The sequence below is a fragment of the Equus przewalskii genome, chromosome 4 (assembly GCF_037783145.1).
Source record: "Equus przewalskii isolate Varuska chromosome 4, EquPr2, whole genome shotgun sequence".
Classification (NCBI taxonomy): Eukaryota; Metazoa; Chordata; class Mammalia; order Perissodactyla; family Equidae; genus Equus; species Equus przewalskii.
Window position 1 is genome coordinate 65,095,073 of NC_091834.1, and position 17,309 is coordinate 65,112,381.

At 47.5% G+C, this 17,309-nt stretch overlaps 1 protein-coding gene across 5 annotated transcripts in view; it reads left to right on the forward strand.

Moving 5' to 3' along the window:
• Positions 1–1,489: 1,489 nt before the first annotated feature.
• LOC139082872 (uncharacterized) overlaps positions 1,490–17,309 on the forward strand; it is a 59,793-nt gene continuing 43,973 nt past the window's right edge. The window contains exons 1-2 of one of the 5 annotated variants that reach the window (XR_011539209.1): positions 1,490–1,580; positions 3,127–3,376. Coding sequence is in view for 3 of the 5 variants with exons in the window: in XM_070616229.1 (XP_070472330.1) it covers positions 3,746–4,435 (690 nt within the window). In the remaining 2 variants the exon portion in view is untranslated. Of the gene's footprint in view, positions 1,581–2,197; positions 2,294–2,620; positions 2,832–3,126; positions 4,714–17,309 lie in introns of those variants that run through there. The other 4 variants (XM_070616229.1, XM_070616228.1, XR_011539208.1 and 1 more) reach the window with 4 other exon arrangements.

Here is a 17,309-nt window from a genome sequence, read left to right on the forward strand (position 1 = left end):
AGCAGCGCCCCACGTCACCGCTTCCTGATTCCGCTGCCGAGGGCGGGGCCGCGGGGAGGGCGCTCCTCGGGCTCGGCGCCCGAACCGCCTCTAACAGCGGCCCGCCGCGAACCTGGCACCCGTTACGTGAAAGGGGTGCCACCGTCAGACTGGCGCAGCCGCCACCGACGCCCCCTGCCTGGTCTCGCAGTCCCAAGGCAGGAGGGAGGTGCGCACGGTCCGGAGGGCACATTTTTGTTCCGGCCTAAGATCCAGGATCGCGGAGTGGCCCAGTGCGGGAACCTAGACCAGAGGAAGCCTCGGGGAGTTTTTGCTGCTTCTATTCTTTTTCTAACCGGTGCTCAAAGTTCCAAAAGAAAGTTGGGAAGCTCTAAGTAGAGCGGAAACCGGCTCCGCAGCGCCGGCGACAACGGGCCAGATCCCATTTGCAGGGCAGTCCCCAGGGCTGAATCCCTGCCCTCTTTGGGCTCCAAAGTCTGTTCGCTTGACAATGGGGCTGGAGAGACGCAGCCCTGGAAAAGATACGCTACGGGAGGGCTGCGAGCATTTGGCAAAGGATGCTGCTCTCAGAACCACGACTACTGCTGCACACTGGGGCGCCTCCGGTCCGGGGTTCTCATTTCGAGACGGACTCTAGAAAATGGGGCCTCGACTGAAGGGCAGGCGAGGGGTAGGCGCGGGCTCAGTATTGGGGGCGCGGCACCCTGCGGGGACCACGCGACGCGCAATGGGAGGGTGCCAGCCTGACAGCCGCCTCACAGCCGCCAGGCTTGACTAAACCCGAACCTTCTGCTTCGCAAACTCGGCTGTGGCTAGGACTTCCCATGGCCGTGGGGGGGTCGTCCTGTTGGCCTTGTTCAGCTTGAATAACTCAAATTCTCCGAATTCGCAGGGTAATCCGCTTCACTTGGAGCCGTGTAAACTCAGGCAGACACACACACTCAAGCTGTACATGTAAATATTTGCGCTCCTTTCCAGCCAGTCGGTCTGGCGATTAGGACCCTCTTGGTGGATCTTAAAAGAAAAAAAACAGCCCCCATTTCCCACCAGTCTTTTTCTCCCTTCACTGCACCCCCTCCCCCAGCTCCTGAAATAAACTTATGGGAAAAAAGTAAAAGTCAAAAGTTGAGAAGGTTTATATAAGTACAATGATGCCTTCTGGGAGAGTCATGATTTAAACCTGTCTTGTCATCGTGTATCAATAGTTTCTAACAAGGTGCTGCATGAAGGTGACTGAGAAACGTATTCTGATATCAGCGTCGATGTACAAAGTGTGTATGTGTAAATGTTTGGGAAAATTCGTAAAACAAATGACTTTTTGCTGGAAGGGGTTTCCACCGTAGGCTAACCCATCATCTCCTTATGCTTTTGAGAGAGTAAAACCGAATCTGGTGTAGCGGAGTGGCGCATCTCCCCTCGGGTCTGCCCGGGAGGCTAGAGGTCATCAGGACGCAGTACCCGCCCTCCAGGCCACGGCCTTGATCCCTCCCTGGCCCTCCAGCTGTGCCTGGGCTGTTCGTGGCGGGAGATCGATCGTAGAGCTAACGCCAGCTGAGAGCAGGCTTTCAGAATAAACCTCGGTAAGAATAGAGGCTAAACCACTGGATGCGCCTAAGGATCAGTTTTCATTCTGAGTCTTTAGTCCGCTGCTGTTTTTGGACAACCCAGACCGTTCAATTATTAAGGTCCCCGCCCCCTCTACCTCAATGCAACAGTAAGGCACACACTGGCTCCTTTCCTGTCTCAAATGCTTGCTGAAGGTTTGGCCAGGAAGGAAAATTTCTGCCAAGAGCTTTGTTTGTTTGTTTGTTTGTTTTGGGGGGCGGGGTGATGTCCTGGTTAGTCTAGAACTTAATATATGCTTCAACTGGGTGTCAAAGATCCTGTGTACTGGTTTTAGTTTTCAAAACTTAATTGTGGAATTCTACCTCGATTTTAAAAAGCCGGTCATTGCCTTTCTACACAGAGGAAACACTATATCTTTTCTTAATTATCTTAATGATTTAAACTGAAATTTGAATAATTTCACGAGAAGGACATTTTTAGAAAAATTGGGAGAGCAAGGGGAAAACAGACTTGCCCCCAGTCAGTTTCCACTTCCTTTTTCAATTGCCCACACGGCCTTAGCCCAGTTCTGGGTCTCTTGTGGGCAGAGAACTCCGACTATTCATCCTACTAAAGGTTAAAAAAAAAAAACAAAAAAAAACGGAGAAAGCTAAGCGAGCGCGCGCGGAGGCAGGCGGCAAACCAGAGGAATTGAAAAGGCCACTCAAAACAAATCCGGGCTCGAAAGGTGAGCCATTTGGGACTCCCTAAGAAGCTATGCATCTTGTTGGTGTTGAAACGGCAGCAGTAAAATGTATACTAGAACATAATTATCGGGGGCACACTGTTCCTTGTCTTAGATTTATTGCCTTTGCAAATCAATATGGTGCTATAAAAACGGAGAACGGTTGCTTGACAGAAAGGTGCTGTCAAAGGGTGATTCAAAGCCGTCCCGAAGCCGAGAGCGCCTAGTCTGAGGTCCCTTCACTGTTAGCGCGGGTTAACAGGTAAAGCTACCGAAGGTGTTGGAACAAAGCAATCACATTAACATTCCGCTCCAGGCCCTTCTCAGGCTGAAGACAGGCGGGCGGGCGCTGCTTTCGGATACCAGAGAGTTCACTGGAGTCGGAGAAGGCTTTGAATCCTGACTTTAGCCCGCTTTAGCCTGAAATCTCTCAAAGCCTCCGTTTCATCATTACATTAAAATAAGGCCAGTAATTTATTCCTACCTGGAAGATGGCTCTGTGGATTAAGGAGATGACGTTCGTAAAGCGCCTGAACCATAAGTAACCTTAATAGTTACCCCAATATAAGTAAAACATAAGAATTTTATTATATTTAATTTTTGAACTGTAATTTCGCGATCGCAGAGACATATCTTTGTGGACAGTTTTGGCACGCACGCAGAGGACTGGGGTTACATGGTAGTAATGGATCATTATTTACATTCTGTTAAACTTTGGAGCCTAAGAATTTAAAAATTTTGGGTGTACGTCTGTTTGGTTATACGGAGTTTGATTATATGAAGGACTGGAAGATGTCTCCTTAAACACGCCACTCTTTCAAAATTCTAATTTGTAGCTTCCGGAACTCAAAAGTTAGTCGACCTCGAGAGCAGTCCGGGAAGTAAGCGGCTTCCCGCTTGTGCCCAGTGGTTCCTGGCTTAACGCACGCTAACGCAGAACCCTCCGCTGACAGCGGCAGGCACCGGTCCCCGGCTGGTCACTCAACCGGCCGCCTGCACCGGGGGCCAGAGCTGTTCCGCGGCGGCGGGACCGAGTTCCAGACGCAGGTCGCCGCCCGGCACCAGAGGAGGATCGCAGCAGAAAAGGTGAGAAAGGAGACCCGCTTCTCGGCACCCGGGCAGCTACTCCCGAACGTGGCCCGAGATCCCGTCTCCATCCTCTGTTCTGCTCTTTCTGGTAAATGCTTTAAAAGCAACAGTAATGGGCCCCGGTGCTTTGGATTCCCAAATTCGGTTTACCGAACAGGAAAGACACGCCAAGCAGCGCGGAGACGGCGGCCGCAGCCTCTCGGAGGCTGCAGCTGCTGGTCCCGGGGCGCACCGAGAGCAGCGCGCGTCCCCGCGCCGGGTAGGGAGCGCGCAGCGCGGCCTCGAAAATCACCGCGCGGCGAGAGGGCGGGTCCCAGCCTCTCCTCCGAGGAGCCCCGGCCGAGGCTCGACGCGCAACCTGGCGGGATGAGTTTTCTTGAACCCAGGTGGTCCCTGAGAAGAGCCCCCTCCAGCCCAGGCTGCAAGACCGGGCCCGGGACGTCCAGGCCTCGGGCCCACCGCGGAAGCCCTGGCCCGGCCGCTCCCATTCGAAGCGCCTGGCCCAGTTCAGGCTCTAAGGGCGAGATCGGCTCCCCGAGGGGCGCGGCCGCAGCTCGTCTTCTGACTGTCCTGGGTCATGTGTATGTGCGCACGTTCGGCCCCGGACCTCACGCTCGCGCCCAGCTGTGGGACCACGGGAAAGGATGTCGCGTGGGCCTAGGCAGCTTGCGCCCATCTCCAGGGCCCGTGTCCTCAGGTGGGGAAGGGAAAGGTCATCGGGGGCCAGAGCCGCGGTACCGCGACGTTAGCCGGCTGGGCCTCAGGCTCACGGAGGCCTACGGTGTCGGTGCGCGCAGCCTCCGCGGCCCGGCCACTGGTGCCCCGCGGGCCGCCACCGGTCCGCACCACGCCGCTCCCCTGGGCCTGGGGGCAGAGGTCAGACGTGAGCCTCGGAGCCTCCTCAAAGGATGCTCTCTCTGCGCCGCGATCCTCCTCGCTTCCCGGCTCGTCCCCCAGGAACTCGCGACCGCAGGCACCGGTCCTCCTCGGCGCTCCAGGCCTCCCGACCAGGGTAGAAGCCTTGCGCTGGAGTTGGGGGCGAAACTGGCAGTGTGATCCCAAGAGCAGCAAAGAAAGATGTCTTCTGACCCTTTGGGCAAGGAATCAGATCGACTCTCCCCGACCCCTCCACCCCTCCACCCCTCCACCCCTCCACCCTCCCTCCTCCTCCTGCCTTCCTTTCCACCCCTCCTCGTGGGAAGTCGCCCCTTCCCCCGCCCAACAGCCAGGCGGATGACGGATCTTGTCTTCACTTAAAGCGTCGATGTTTTGTACATCATGAATTTTGATTTTTTAAAAATTACTGCATTAAAACATTATTTCTTGATCACTGAGTTTTTTGGCGCCCCCTTAAGTTTTGCTCTCTCACCCGAGTCCCCGCCCTGTCAGGAAGGTTAACAATTTGATCGAAATGACACTGATGATAAGCAGCAGAGCAGGGTAACCTCCAGCTTGGAAAGCGCTGCTCCTGCCCTTACCGCGCACCCTGGACGGATTAAGCGGAAACTCCGCTAGGAGGAGGAGCGCGGATAGAGGACGGTCCCCTGCTGCGGACTGAGGGTCTTGTTGGCCAGGTGCCCCAGCCCGCGGGTGCGGACGCCTGGGGCCTGCAAGGATAGCGCACGCCACAGCCAAACAGGCGGCCTGGGCGCACTTCCCGAGGTGCGGTTCCTTAGGTGTTTAAAAACAATTTTGAAACTAAATGAGACCACTTCCGTAGAACAGCAACCACAGCTGTCTTGCCAGTGCCCTTCCTCTAGCAAAGTAGCACCAGTTTTGGATATGTCACCTAATTAAACTTATAGCGATTGCCGCGTTTCGGAAGGTGATCCAGCCTTCCACCAGTCAAGTGCGCCCTGTCCCCTCTGGTGATTGCTGGAGCATGTCCTGCCTTGCTCTTCAGGAGCCAGAGCCTGCTGTTTGGTGACAACCTATCCACGTCCTTATGGAAAAGGTTGGGAGATCAAGATGGGGAAGACACAGGCAGGAAGTAGTCCTCCAAGGTCTCTGGCGCCAGCTCCCATTGCAAGGCACCTCAGAAGCCATGGGTCGAAGCTCATCAGCTTCCCTGCGGAGGACAAAATACACCCAGACGACTTGAAGCCTGGATTATGTAAGGGAATAAAGACGTATACATCTAATAAAAGATAACGAGTGCAGAGCATTTGTTCATTCATCGGATATTACCTAGTACTTACCTGAGCACTGCGCTAGGTTCCAGGAATAGACCCGTGATCAGAACCCTAAAATTCTTGCCTCTTGCACCTCACAGTCTGGTGGGAGACACCGATAATAAGCACATAAAAACAACAAGAAATAGAAATTGTGATAAAGACTTGAGGAAACAAGGAACAGAGATAGGGAATACAACCTATTTGTGGGCATTCACTCATTGTGGGCCAGGCACTGGCTTATGGGGCTGGGGGTGGAGAGAACAATTTGCATAAGATCCCTGCTGTCAAGGGTTCCAAGCCTAGCTGGGCATGTATAAAAGAGCACCGATATGAAAATTATACATTAAATTCTCCGTAACATTGAACTAAAAGTAGGGGCATGATGGCTTAATGTTAAATACAAATAAGGCAGAATGAACAACATTAATAAAAACCCTTGCAGAAGAAGGTGTTGGAATCTGGCGTCAAAAACATTGGTTTGGAGCAAGCTGGGCTGCCTGTTTCCACATCTGTAAAATGTGGTTACTGATGATACTACCTACATCAAGAGTTTGCTGTGAAGTTTAAATGGAGTAATGTCTGTGTAAGGACGAAGGACTTTGCAGTTATTACTATTGGCCAACTCTGGAACTTGGAAAAAGCGTCCTTTTAGATTTAGGGGTGATACAAATTAGGTGTAATCAAGAAGTGTGTTCATGAGCCCCAATTTCCCCCCTGCATTGAAGGAATGTAAGAAACAGCTTTCTCTCTGAGGTCTGTGAGAGGCTCTGGGTCTTACTCAGGGGTTCTATGGTGGAAGAGAAACCCATACGTCACCACGAGGAAGGGGCTGGGTCCCTGAAGATGCTCAAACATGCTGCCTCTCTGCTGTGAACACACTGGCTAGAAAGGCCAGAGGCCCAGAGTCAGCCTCTCCGCTGCATTTTCTTCCATTAACTCACATAGTTTGAAGGCATTTTGTGTACATTTCAAGTCCTGGATGCTAGTTTTTCAATGCATTACAAAGAGCTTCTTTTGTGCACTTAAAATATACCAGGCGCTGCGCTAGGCTTTCCATGAAATATATAATGTTGATAATAATATCAGACAGGTAGCATTATCACGTGCATTTTAAAGTTGCAGAAAATGAGGCTCCGAAGGCTAAGTAACTCACTTGCTCAATGGCACACGGATTGGATAGTTTCCTGTTAGAGCAGGCTGCGACCCTGGGCTGTGTGACCCAAGTCTTTTCGCTCCACGACCTCCACCCCATATGGAATTGTATCACTAACTTGGTTGTTTTCCTGTTCTGGAAGCAGAGGCAGTTCAGAGGAGAGAGCTAGATTTTCTTGATCTGTTTGTAAATAGCAGCCCCAGAACCCAGAAACACATACGTGTCTGTTCCCTGCCCACCAGGACCCTGGACTTTGTTCCTCCAAATGCGGGCAGATGTGACTCGAATGCCCACCGTCCGCCGTTCGTTCCGGCGCGCAAAGCAGAAGGCGGGCCAAGTTAAGGTCTTTCTGAGTCGCATGTGGACTGCGGGCCCAGGCAGCCTTTCTAATTCTTTTTCTTTTCTGGAGTAACTACCGAGTAATGTGCAGGTTCCCGGGAGGCAGCGAGGTGGGTGGGGATGGAGGCAGGGCCGACCCCCGGGATTCTGTACTGCCTGGCGCGACTCAGTGCAGGCTCACCGCCCGCGTACCCCCAGGTTTTGGAAGCAGACTGCCAAGTTTTGGAATTTCAGTCAGCTTTGTCCTTGGCCGGCCGTGTGACCCTGGGCTGTCTGGTCTGCTCTGAGCCTTAGTTTCCCCACCTGTGAAGAGGGAGGCTCGCACAGTGCCCGGCGCCGGCTGAGCGCACCGGGAGCGGCTACGCCAGTTAGGGCGATGCGATGGCGGGAAGCGAATACCTCCCGCAGCTGAGCGGCGGGGACGCACGGAGCCCAGAGGCTTGCAAGGCGCACTCTCACCTCGTGGGTCTGAGATCCGCTGGTTTTCTCCCCCCATCCCACCCCATCCTGAGCGACCGTCGTCGGTCCCAGACCTCCACCTTGGAGAGGCCACGGGCAGCCCAAAGTAGAGGGGACAATGGCGCCGTACGTCCGGCTCCACTGGGTTCCACCGCTTGATGACTCTGGAAGTGGACTCTGACTCCTAAAGATTCCTGCCAGGGCGACACTCTCCGGGTCCCTGCGAACGACTGAATGGCGGAGAGGCAGACCCAAACCCACTCCTCCGCTCACAGCACTCAAGCCATCCTCGGACACAAGCGGCTCCCACTCGGGACCCGAGGCCAGAGACGCTGCCCCCGGCTCTGGCCTCCGCCGTTTCTGGGGCTGGGACGCAGGCGTCCAAGTCAGAGCCCCGCCGCTGCCGGTCCCTGCTTAGTCGGCGCGGGGACGGTGGCGCTGGCGGCGGCGGGGGCCTTCCCTTGGCTGCCCCGCCATTTAATCAGGGCTATTATCAGACTGGGCTTGCAGGATGGCGCCGGCCGAGCTTTACCCACATTAGCTCAGGGCAGGGTGGGGGCTGGGTTCCCAGACCGCCGCCTGTCCTGGCCGCAGCTGCAGCGCTTCTGGGGCGCTTTGAGAAAGGCCGATGCGCGCGGTCTGGCGGCGGCTTGGGCCGTCTAAACCCAGCCCTTCTGAGGCTGACAGTTTATTAGACTTCTGTTTCCTAGCTCCCATCTTAACTCTTACTAGCTCTCTGGTCTTGGGGCCAATCACTGAATTTCTCTGAACCTCAGTTTCTCATCTGTAAAATGGGTCTGGATAGATACGAGGTTGTGATGATTAACTGAGATGATGCATCTTAAGTGTTATGGAGATGACCTGGCACTCATAAATGATGTTACTACTATTATTACGCTGGAATTGTATCTGCCCTTTTAAAAAAGGCCTTTTAAAAAAAAATTAAAAAGGAGGGGAAGAGAAGGACCAACGTTGAATGTTTCAAAGAAGTCCAAAGATTACTTACAGACTTGGTTTTATTCACGACTGACTGGGTTCGAGTTTCACCTCTGCCACTTGCTACCTGTGTGACTTTGGGCACTTCCTTTCATGGCTCTGTGCCTCATTTGCCTTAAGCTGTAAAATGGATGGACTGCTGGCACCTGCATTATCAGACTGTCGCGGACATTAAATAAGATGACGCCTGTAGAACACTGAGCGCAGAGTAGGCTCTCCTTAAACACAGGCTGTTTATTTGTTATTAGCAAAATGTTTTTACAAACCATAGACTTCAGATTTTTTTTAAAAACCTCCCTACAAGCAGGCAACTGTCTCCTGATCCTAAGGCCTGCTTGGGTCCAGGTGAGGTGAAGAAGCTCAGCTTTGGAGCAGAATGTCAGGCCTAGAAATGCCCAGTAAAGTGAGCTTGGATCACCCAGCAGTGTCTTCAGGCCTCCAGAGTTTCCTCTTTGCATTCCCATCACAATGCTCTAATGACACGGTCCATTTAAAGATAAAAGCCCAACGGCAAAATCACTCACCCTTATTTTCAGATGGCTGCTAAAAAATGAGCTCTCACAGCACCCCCAGTAGCAGTTTCTAATCAGTAAAGTGTAATTAGCAAAGCACGACTAATTCTTGAAGTGACCTTCTAAGTAGTGAATGTTTGTGAAAGGTCCTTATGTGGGATGTGCTGGGCACACAGCCCAATCCTTGAGGACTGTGCTCAGCTTCAGTCAGCACTGGCCGCTGCTCTCCTGCTTCCCTAGCCCTAGTCCTGCTTTTGGATTGACCTTCTTCTGCCATGTGAAGCAAATGGCACGTAATAATGGTTAACTTATTTCAAGGGCTTGTATGTACCCGGCAATGTCCTAAGCAGTTTACCTATTTTATCTCATTGGATCTTCCCCATTTTATAGATAAGGAACAGAGAAGCTATATAACTTAGTATAAATCCCACAACTAATAGGTCATGGAACATAGGTTTGAATTCTTGTCTGCCTTTCTCCAAGGCTCCTGTGCCCTCATCTCCCAGCACTTTTAGCCCCTACTCTTCTGCAACTCCAAAAATACTTTCAACTGATGGTAACTCAATGAGTCTGGAGGAAAGCAAGCAAAGAAAAAACCTCAGAAAGCTCTCTGCTTCTAAGAGGCACCTAGGGGAGAGTCTACAATACCTGGCAGGGATCTGAGGGCTATTACTAGTCAGGGTGACTTCTTGTCAGTCACTTCTCCTTTGTGCCACAATTTACTCTTTTGTAAAATGATTGCATGCTCCTTATATTGTGTAAGTACTAGTTATATTGTATATATAACTACAATATAACTATATACATTGTGTATTGTATAACTAACATTTAGTGAGACCTAATGTATGTCAAAGCTTGTGGTAGGTGCTTTTATATACATTACTTCATTGTAAAATAAATTTTATAAATTTTTTTTTTTTTTTTTTTTTTTGCTGAGCAAGATCAACCCTGAGCTAACATCTGTGCCAATCTTCCTCCACTTTATGTGTGTGGGTTGCCACCACAACATGGCCAAAGAGTGGTATAGGTCTGCACCCCTGGGATCCATGCCTGTGAAGAAGGGCCAAGGAAGCCAAGCCCACTGAACTTAACCACCATGCCACCGGGCTGGCCTGCTATAAATTTTATTTTATAATAAATACTGTCTACTTCACAGGGCTTTTGTGATGGTCCAATGAGCCAAATTATTTGGAAGTATTAAAAAGTGACTTTATTAGAAAGGACTATTGTTTATTTTAAACATTCTGAAAAAAATATATTTCTTTGGACAGAGATTTTTCAGTGTATGGTTTGAAATCTACCTGAGTCCAAAGCACCTAAGGATTTTGTGTATTTCTTAGTTCCACCCAGAGTGACTGGACCTAGGGCCCCTGGTTCCTAACTGGGGCAGGGGTTGGGGAGTGGGGTGGGAGAAGGAATATGCTGTAGCACTAAGAACCCCGAGAGGCTCCTGAACTCCCAGTCCCCTCACGGCACTGCAGTCTTCCTATTAGCCGCCTTTAGCTTTGGATTTGATCAGAGCAAAAGAGAAACAAGAACTTCCTACCTCTTTGGAGAAGCCATGTGTGATTAATCAGAAGGTCCCACACTGAAACCTTTAACTTTCATAAAATTTCCCACCCTTCAGCAGAAAGGATGGCTTCTGGTTCTGATACGTCTGTTTTTTCTTTCATGGGTAAATACTAGACGAACATGAGTGACTCTGTGCAACTTGAGAAAAGAAAAGCCACCAGCAAGTCCCACCCACCCTACCCCCTCCTCCACCCTCACCCCCACCATACACAAACATGTTTCCTAGAGGGCGCTGCTGCAGGTGAGGTCCTTAGCTTGGATTACTACAGCAGGGAACAAGACACTTCAGAATGTTTGAAAAGACTGGCAAAGTCACTAAAATCCACCTTCCTCCCCAACTTATAGATGAGGAAATTGAAATTTGAAGCCTGTGTCAGGAAGTGACATGCCCAAAGTCACGCTGCTGGTCATGTCTTTGAACCCAGGCTGACTGACTTTGAATTAATGCTGACCCCTTTGACAAGAGCTCTCTTAGGAGTAAGAAAGCCTTCTCATTAGCTATCATTGGTTTCCTAAATTATGCAGCTACAATCTCTGAGTCATGGCCCACACATACTGGGCTTTCTGGTGATGGTCATGAAGACCACACAACTACTCTAAGAACTGAACCTGAATTTTGCAGCACAGCCTCATTTGGCCATGAGCGGCAAAGAAGACTTGGAGTCCTGCCCTTGGCATCAAGGATTTTACATTCAGAAGATTTCCTTGTCATTGGGAGAATACAACAGTCATCTTTGGATATTAAGTTTGGCAGACCTGCAAGATTAATTTGCTCTTTTTGAGGGGGCAGAGGAGAGGAGGATTTACATATGACCAGATAAAATGCAAGTATTTGAAAGAAAATTTTAAGGAAGGGGGATGGAGATAATGTGTATTCAATTAGGATTCTATGTTACAAATAATGGGAAATTCTTTTCAATCTAGTTTAAACAATAAAAGGAATTTGTTGGCCCACCCACTTAAATAGTTTAGGTATAGCTTCAGGTGAAGTGTGATCCAAGGCTCAAAGGAAATCTCTATTTCTCATGTTTGGCTTCTTGGTGTTGGTGCTATTTTTAGGCAGGCTTTCCCTTGGGCTCACAAGATGGCTACATTCTTCCTTGTTTGCACCCGTTAGGAAATAGTCTCACTCCTTCAGTAGCACCTGCAGAGAAATGAGTCCAAGAAATGTCTTTACATCTCATTGGTCTTGGTTTAGGATCATTTGCCTTGAACCCAAAACCATGATCAAAGGATCGGGGTACAGTGATTGGCTTAACCAAATCAGGGCTCCACACATGGAGTTTGGGCGTAGTGGGAATCCTCCCAAACCATGTGAGTGAGACCAGGAAAGAGGTGACTTCATTAAGGAGAAATGAGATTGCTATTGGCCATACTCAAGCTTGTGAAGCCTTGCTTAAGGAGATGTTTTTTCTTTTCAGGAAGCCTGGAATGTGTTTCCCAATGAAGCTCTGCAGAAGCCAGGTTGCTTCCCATGTTGCCTGTTTTTGTACATCCCAAGAGTTAAGAATGGTTTTTACCTTTTCAAATGCTTGGGAAAAAATCAAAAAAAGAATAGTATTTTGTGACATGTGGAAAGTATATGAAATTCAAATTTCAGTGTCCACAAATAAAGTTTTATTGCAGGGGTTGGCAAACTTTTTCTGTGAAGGGCCAGATAGTAAATATTTAGGCTTGCAGGCCATGTGGTCTCTGTCACAATTATTCAGCTCTGCCATCATAACATAATAGCAGCCATAGACAATATGTAAACAAATGATTGTGGCTGTGTTCTGATAAAATTTATGGACACTGAAATTTGAATTTCATATAATTTTCACATCACAAAATATTATTCTTCCTTTGATCTTTTTTCAACCATTTAAAAATGTAAAGACCATTCTTGGCTAGTGGACTGTATAAAAATAGGTGAGTGGCCAGGTCTGGCTCACGGGCCACACTTTGCAGACCCCTGTTTTATTGGCTGCCTTTGCAGTACAGGGGCAGAGCTGAGTAGCTGTGACAGAGACCACATGGCTCACAAAGTCTAAAATATTTACTACTTGGTCCTTTTCGGACAAAGCTTGCTGACCCTTACTCTAGAATGGTACTTCTCAAATTTTAATTTGTATACCAAGCACCTGGGGATCTTATTAAAATGCAGATTCTGATTCTGTAAGTCTGAGGCAATCCAGAACTTTGGAACTAGGACAGTTGAAATGCAGAATACCCGTACTGCAAAGTGGCCAATAAAACAAGGGTCTGGCCCCAGGGCGTGGTGGTGAAGTTTGGCGTGTTCCTCTTTAGTGGCCCAGGTTCACAGATTTGGATCCCAGGTGCAGACCTACACCACTCATCAGCCGTGCTGTGGTGGTGAACCACATATAAAGTAGAGGAAGATTGGCATAGATGTTAGCCCAGGGCTAATCTTCCTTGGCAAAAACAAAGCAAAATAAAACAAAAAAACAGCTAAAAAAACCAAAATGGACCTCATTTGGAGGAGTTTTCAACCATTCTTAAGACATCCTTTATCAGGAACATCAGACAAACTCATTTCCCACTCCACCTCCACTTGTTGCATTAGAATCATTTTTGCAGGGGGATAAGGATCTGCATATTAAATAAACAGATTCTTACTCTGTGATTCTTTCTGAGAACCATTGATGTAGATGCTCGAACAGAGATTTGATGATAAATTCATTGAGGATTGAGTATTAGCCAAGCAACTGACCTCAGAGCTCATGGGATTTTGATGTATTTTTGTTCAACAAAGGATAAATATTATATTTTTAAAATGTCATTAATCATCTAATTATTATAGCATAAGGATTATTTATTTGTTGGTTAATCACCAGGGAGTGAATGCTGCTTATGGCACCTCGATTTCACATGAAGGCAGTGATTCAGGCATATTGATTATTAGTGAACTGGCACCTCTTCTATTTTTCCCATTAAGAGCAAGGACTGGGTTTGGATCTATTCTTCATGTAGAAGCAAGGCAAACTTTCTATAAAACCTCATTAAACTCTTTCTTTGTTGACTGCCTCTTGTCTTCCTCCCTCTGTTCTTTCCTTTCCTTAATGGCCATCCATCTTGAATTTTTTATCTTTATTTCCAACTTTAGTAAACTTCTGAAGAATTAACCATCCAAAAACATGCAGCTTTTATATTAGAGCTAAGAAAGAAAAGAATGGGGAACCGGCACCAGATGTGGGATTTGGGGCTTACAGAACGTGAATCAAAACACTGGTACTGGACAGTGAGGAGCAGTCAACAGGAGAACCCTGAAGCACGGAGGCTGAGCAGCTGTGGAAATAGAACACTCTTGCTCCTGACTGAGTGGGCAATCTGCTTGTGATGTATAGTGTGTCAGACACACTGTTCAAACAGCATTCACGACACTGCAGTGGAACGAGTGGAAAAGCACTACTTGTTTTCTTCTCTTTCATACTTGCTAACGACTCAAAGCCGGCTTTATAATTCAATCTGTGCCCTTGGTCATGTAGGCTAGGCCTGTCAGTCTTATGTTGTCTGCTTCTTGTAGGAGAGGGCTAGGACCTTGGAGAATGAAGAGGTGGGTGGAAACGAACATTCCATGTAAAGGCTGCAGAGAAGTCTAGGGCATCTTGAGGAACTACTAATCCATCATTAATTTAAGTTTTACTTGCTTCACATTGGACCCCATGGGTATTTTTATTTTCACTTAAAATAGCAGAATTTCTTAGGAAAAGAGAAAATAAAGTAGATGAAAGTTAACAATGATAATTTTAGGAAGGGCTATCTTGAACGTTCTTCAATAGCTAAACTCTTATTTAACCAAGCCATGGTGACAGAGAAAAGCAATATTCTCCTACAAAAAACAAAACAAAACCCTAGAAAACTAACTTGTCAAGGTTAGGGGCAGTGAGTACAGAGAGCCTTCCATTCTTGACTGGATGCTTTCTATAATGCAGAATGATTAGCCTTCTAGCTTAAAAGGCTGCAGAGTCGAAAGAAACCTGAAAATGAAAATCCCTTTAGACTTCTTAGAATAAATTATGTGGATTTGCTAAGTACACAGCCTGGCCCTCTTAAAAGGGAGATAACCACTCTAACTATCACTTTGGAAAGAGAATCCATGAGGCCAATTACCAGTCTTATTTTACATTAGTGATTTTATACCAGTAAAAATAACCCCCTTGTGTCCTTCACAAGGTGTTGTTTTAAAACAAAAACCCAATGAATTTGGAATCTGTTTACATTTCAAAGATAAAGTAGCAAAGTGTAGTGAAGAGCCTGCCAGACTAGGAGCTAGAAAACCAAATTCTCCTGACTCCTTCTGAGTCACCTCAGCAGGCCTATGAGCCTCACACTTTTTTGTCTATGAAAGAAAAATGTCTGGCCCGCATTCTTCATGGTATTTTTTTTCTTTTAGCTAATTGCAGTAAAGTTCACAGTACTTTTGTGAGGCACAAATGAAATAAAGGATATGAAATTTCCCTTTGAAAATTATAAATTCTGTTTTGGAAGGTTGAAATAGGTTGAGACTGTAACAACATGCACATGACTATTTTAACATCAAATCATGTTCCATTTTTCTCTCTCCACTCCCAGCCTTCTTTCTTGAGGTAAAAATTATATACAAAATATCAGAAAGGGAAAGAAACTGATCTTTCTTGATGATTGATCATAGGTTCTGTGGTAGCCAGCCTCCAAGATGGCCCCCAATGGACCCAGCTCCTGGTATCACATCCTTGTGCAGTCTCCTCCTATATTGTACCAAGGTTGCCCTGGGTGACCATTAGAACACAACAGAGGAGATGGCCTATAACTTCCAGGATTAGCTTATAAAATACTGAAGCTTTCATGTCTCTGTCTCTTTTTTTCTTTCTGACATCTCTCTCTCTCTGGGGGAAGCAAGCTGCCATGTTACGAGCAGCCCTGTACAGAAACCCATGTGGCTAGGAACTGAAGTCTCCTGCCAACAATCAAGCTTAGACACAAATCGTGTAACTCAAGTCAAGCTTCTAGATGATTTCCATCTTGCCCAACAGCTTGACGGCAACTCCATCAGAGATCCTGAGCTAGAATCACCCAGGCAAGCTGCTCCTGAATTTTCTACCCTTGGACACAGTGTGAAATAATAAATATTTGTTAATTTAAGATGCTAAGTTTTGGGATAGCCAGCCCTGGTGGTCGAGTGGTTAAGATTTGGCACTGTCACCACTGTGGCATAGGTTCATTTCCTGGTCAAGGAACCACACCATCTGTCTGTTGATTGTCATACTGTGGAAGCTACACATTGTGGTGATGCTACAAGCTATGCCCCTAGTATGTCAAATACCAGTAAGGTTACCCATGGTGGACAGGTTTTAGCGGAGCTTCCAAACTTTTCTAAGACTAGGAAAAAGGACCTGGCCACCCACTTCTGAAAAAATTGGCCATGAAAACCCTATGAATAGCAGCAGAGAATTGGCTGATATAGTACCAGAAGGTGAGAGGATGGTGCAAAAAGACTGGGCAGGGTTCTTCTCTGCTGTACACAGGGTCACTAGGAGTCAGAATTGATTCGAGGGCACTAACAGCAAAGGTTTTGGGGTAATTTGTTACGCAGCAATAGATAACTTGTACAGATTTTAACATGGAAGAAAAAATGACAGAGATGCAGATGATGAATTCTTTTAACTAGAGAGAACTTGACCAAGAAAGCCTGTTTGGCACACATTTCCTTCAGATTTGAGAGGCAAAGTGTCAGTATATACTGGTTTAATCTAATGAAGTGTGTTTTGATGTTGATGTTGCCCTTGACCCATCATAGCACGCTTTTGAGGCAACTGTGAAGCATAAGAAGAAGATGAATTCACTGGGAAGCAACACAGTTTAGTCAGGCTTTAGTCAGAAAAATAGCCCATGCCAGAGAGCTCAGTAGAGGGAACATAAGTTGGGGATCCAGTCACAGAGATTGAGAGAATAAAGAGCCAAAAAGGAAATGAGAAAGCAACTCACATTAGCAATAACAAGAAGCTGCCATCACCCCCATGACTGGAGAAACCAGGAGGTGGGTCATGTGCCAGGGACTGCAACAACAATGAAGGCTACATGGCCAAAGCTGAAACCACAGAGAAGCAGCAGTCACTGCTGGAGATGCTGCCCTAAGTAGAGAGAGATGGGGAGAAATGCTGTGGCTCTGCCCCCTCAGCTAGCCTTCCTGGTCTACCAGTCCCACCACTGGCTGACCTAACCAGAATCTGTTGAGAAGCAGAACCTTGAAAATATAATTTGCCAGAGTTGTCCCTTTGTGAAACAGAGCATGGGAAGGGTGGGGCATAGATCTGAGAGCAAACAGTCAAATGGCTAACACAGTCCACCTCTTTTGCTACTCAACATCTGTTCCTATCCATATTTATTTCCCAAACAATATCACCTTCATGCTTCTATCATTCATGCAAATGAAGACTCTCACCCTCCTATGAAGGGGAGACTCAAAGTCCCATCAGTCATTTCAAGTCCTTTTCTACCCATTCCAAGGTCCATAATCACCAGACAATAACAATTCTCCCTTTTAGGATCAGATATGGCTCATTATTGTCTGGTAGCCTATAAGTAAGGAACCACCAAAATTCCCTCACAAATAACAGAGGAATAAAGGGGGGGAAGGAAAAGAAATCAGTGTGTATCCATTGTATATTATATAACGTTATTATATGTTGTGTCTGTATAGAATAACAAAATACACATTATTCTTACAGTCCTCATTTCTGTTAATA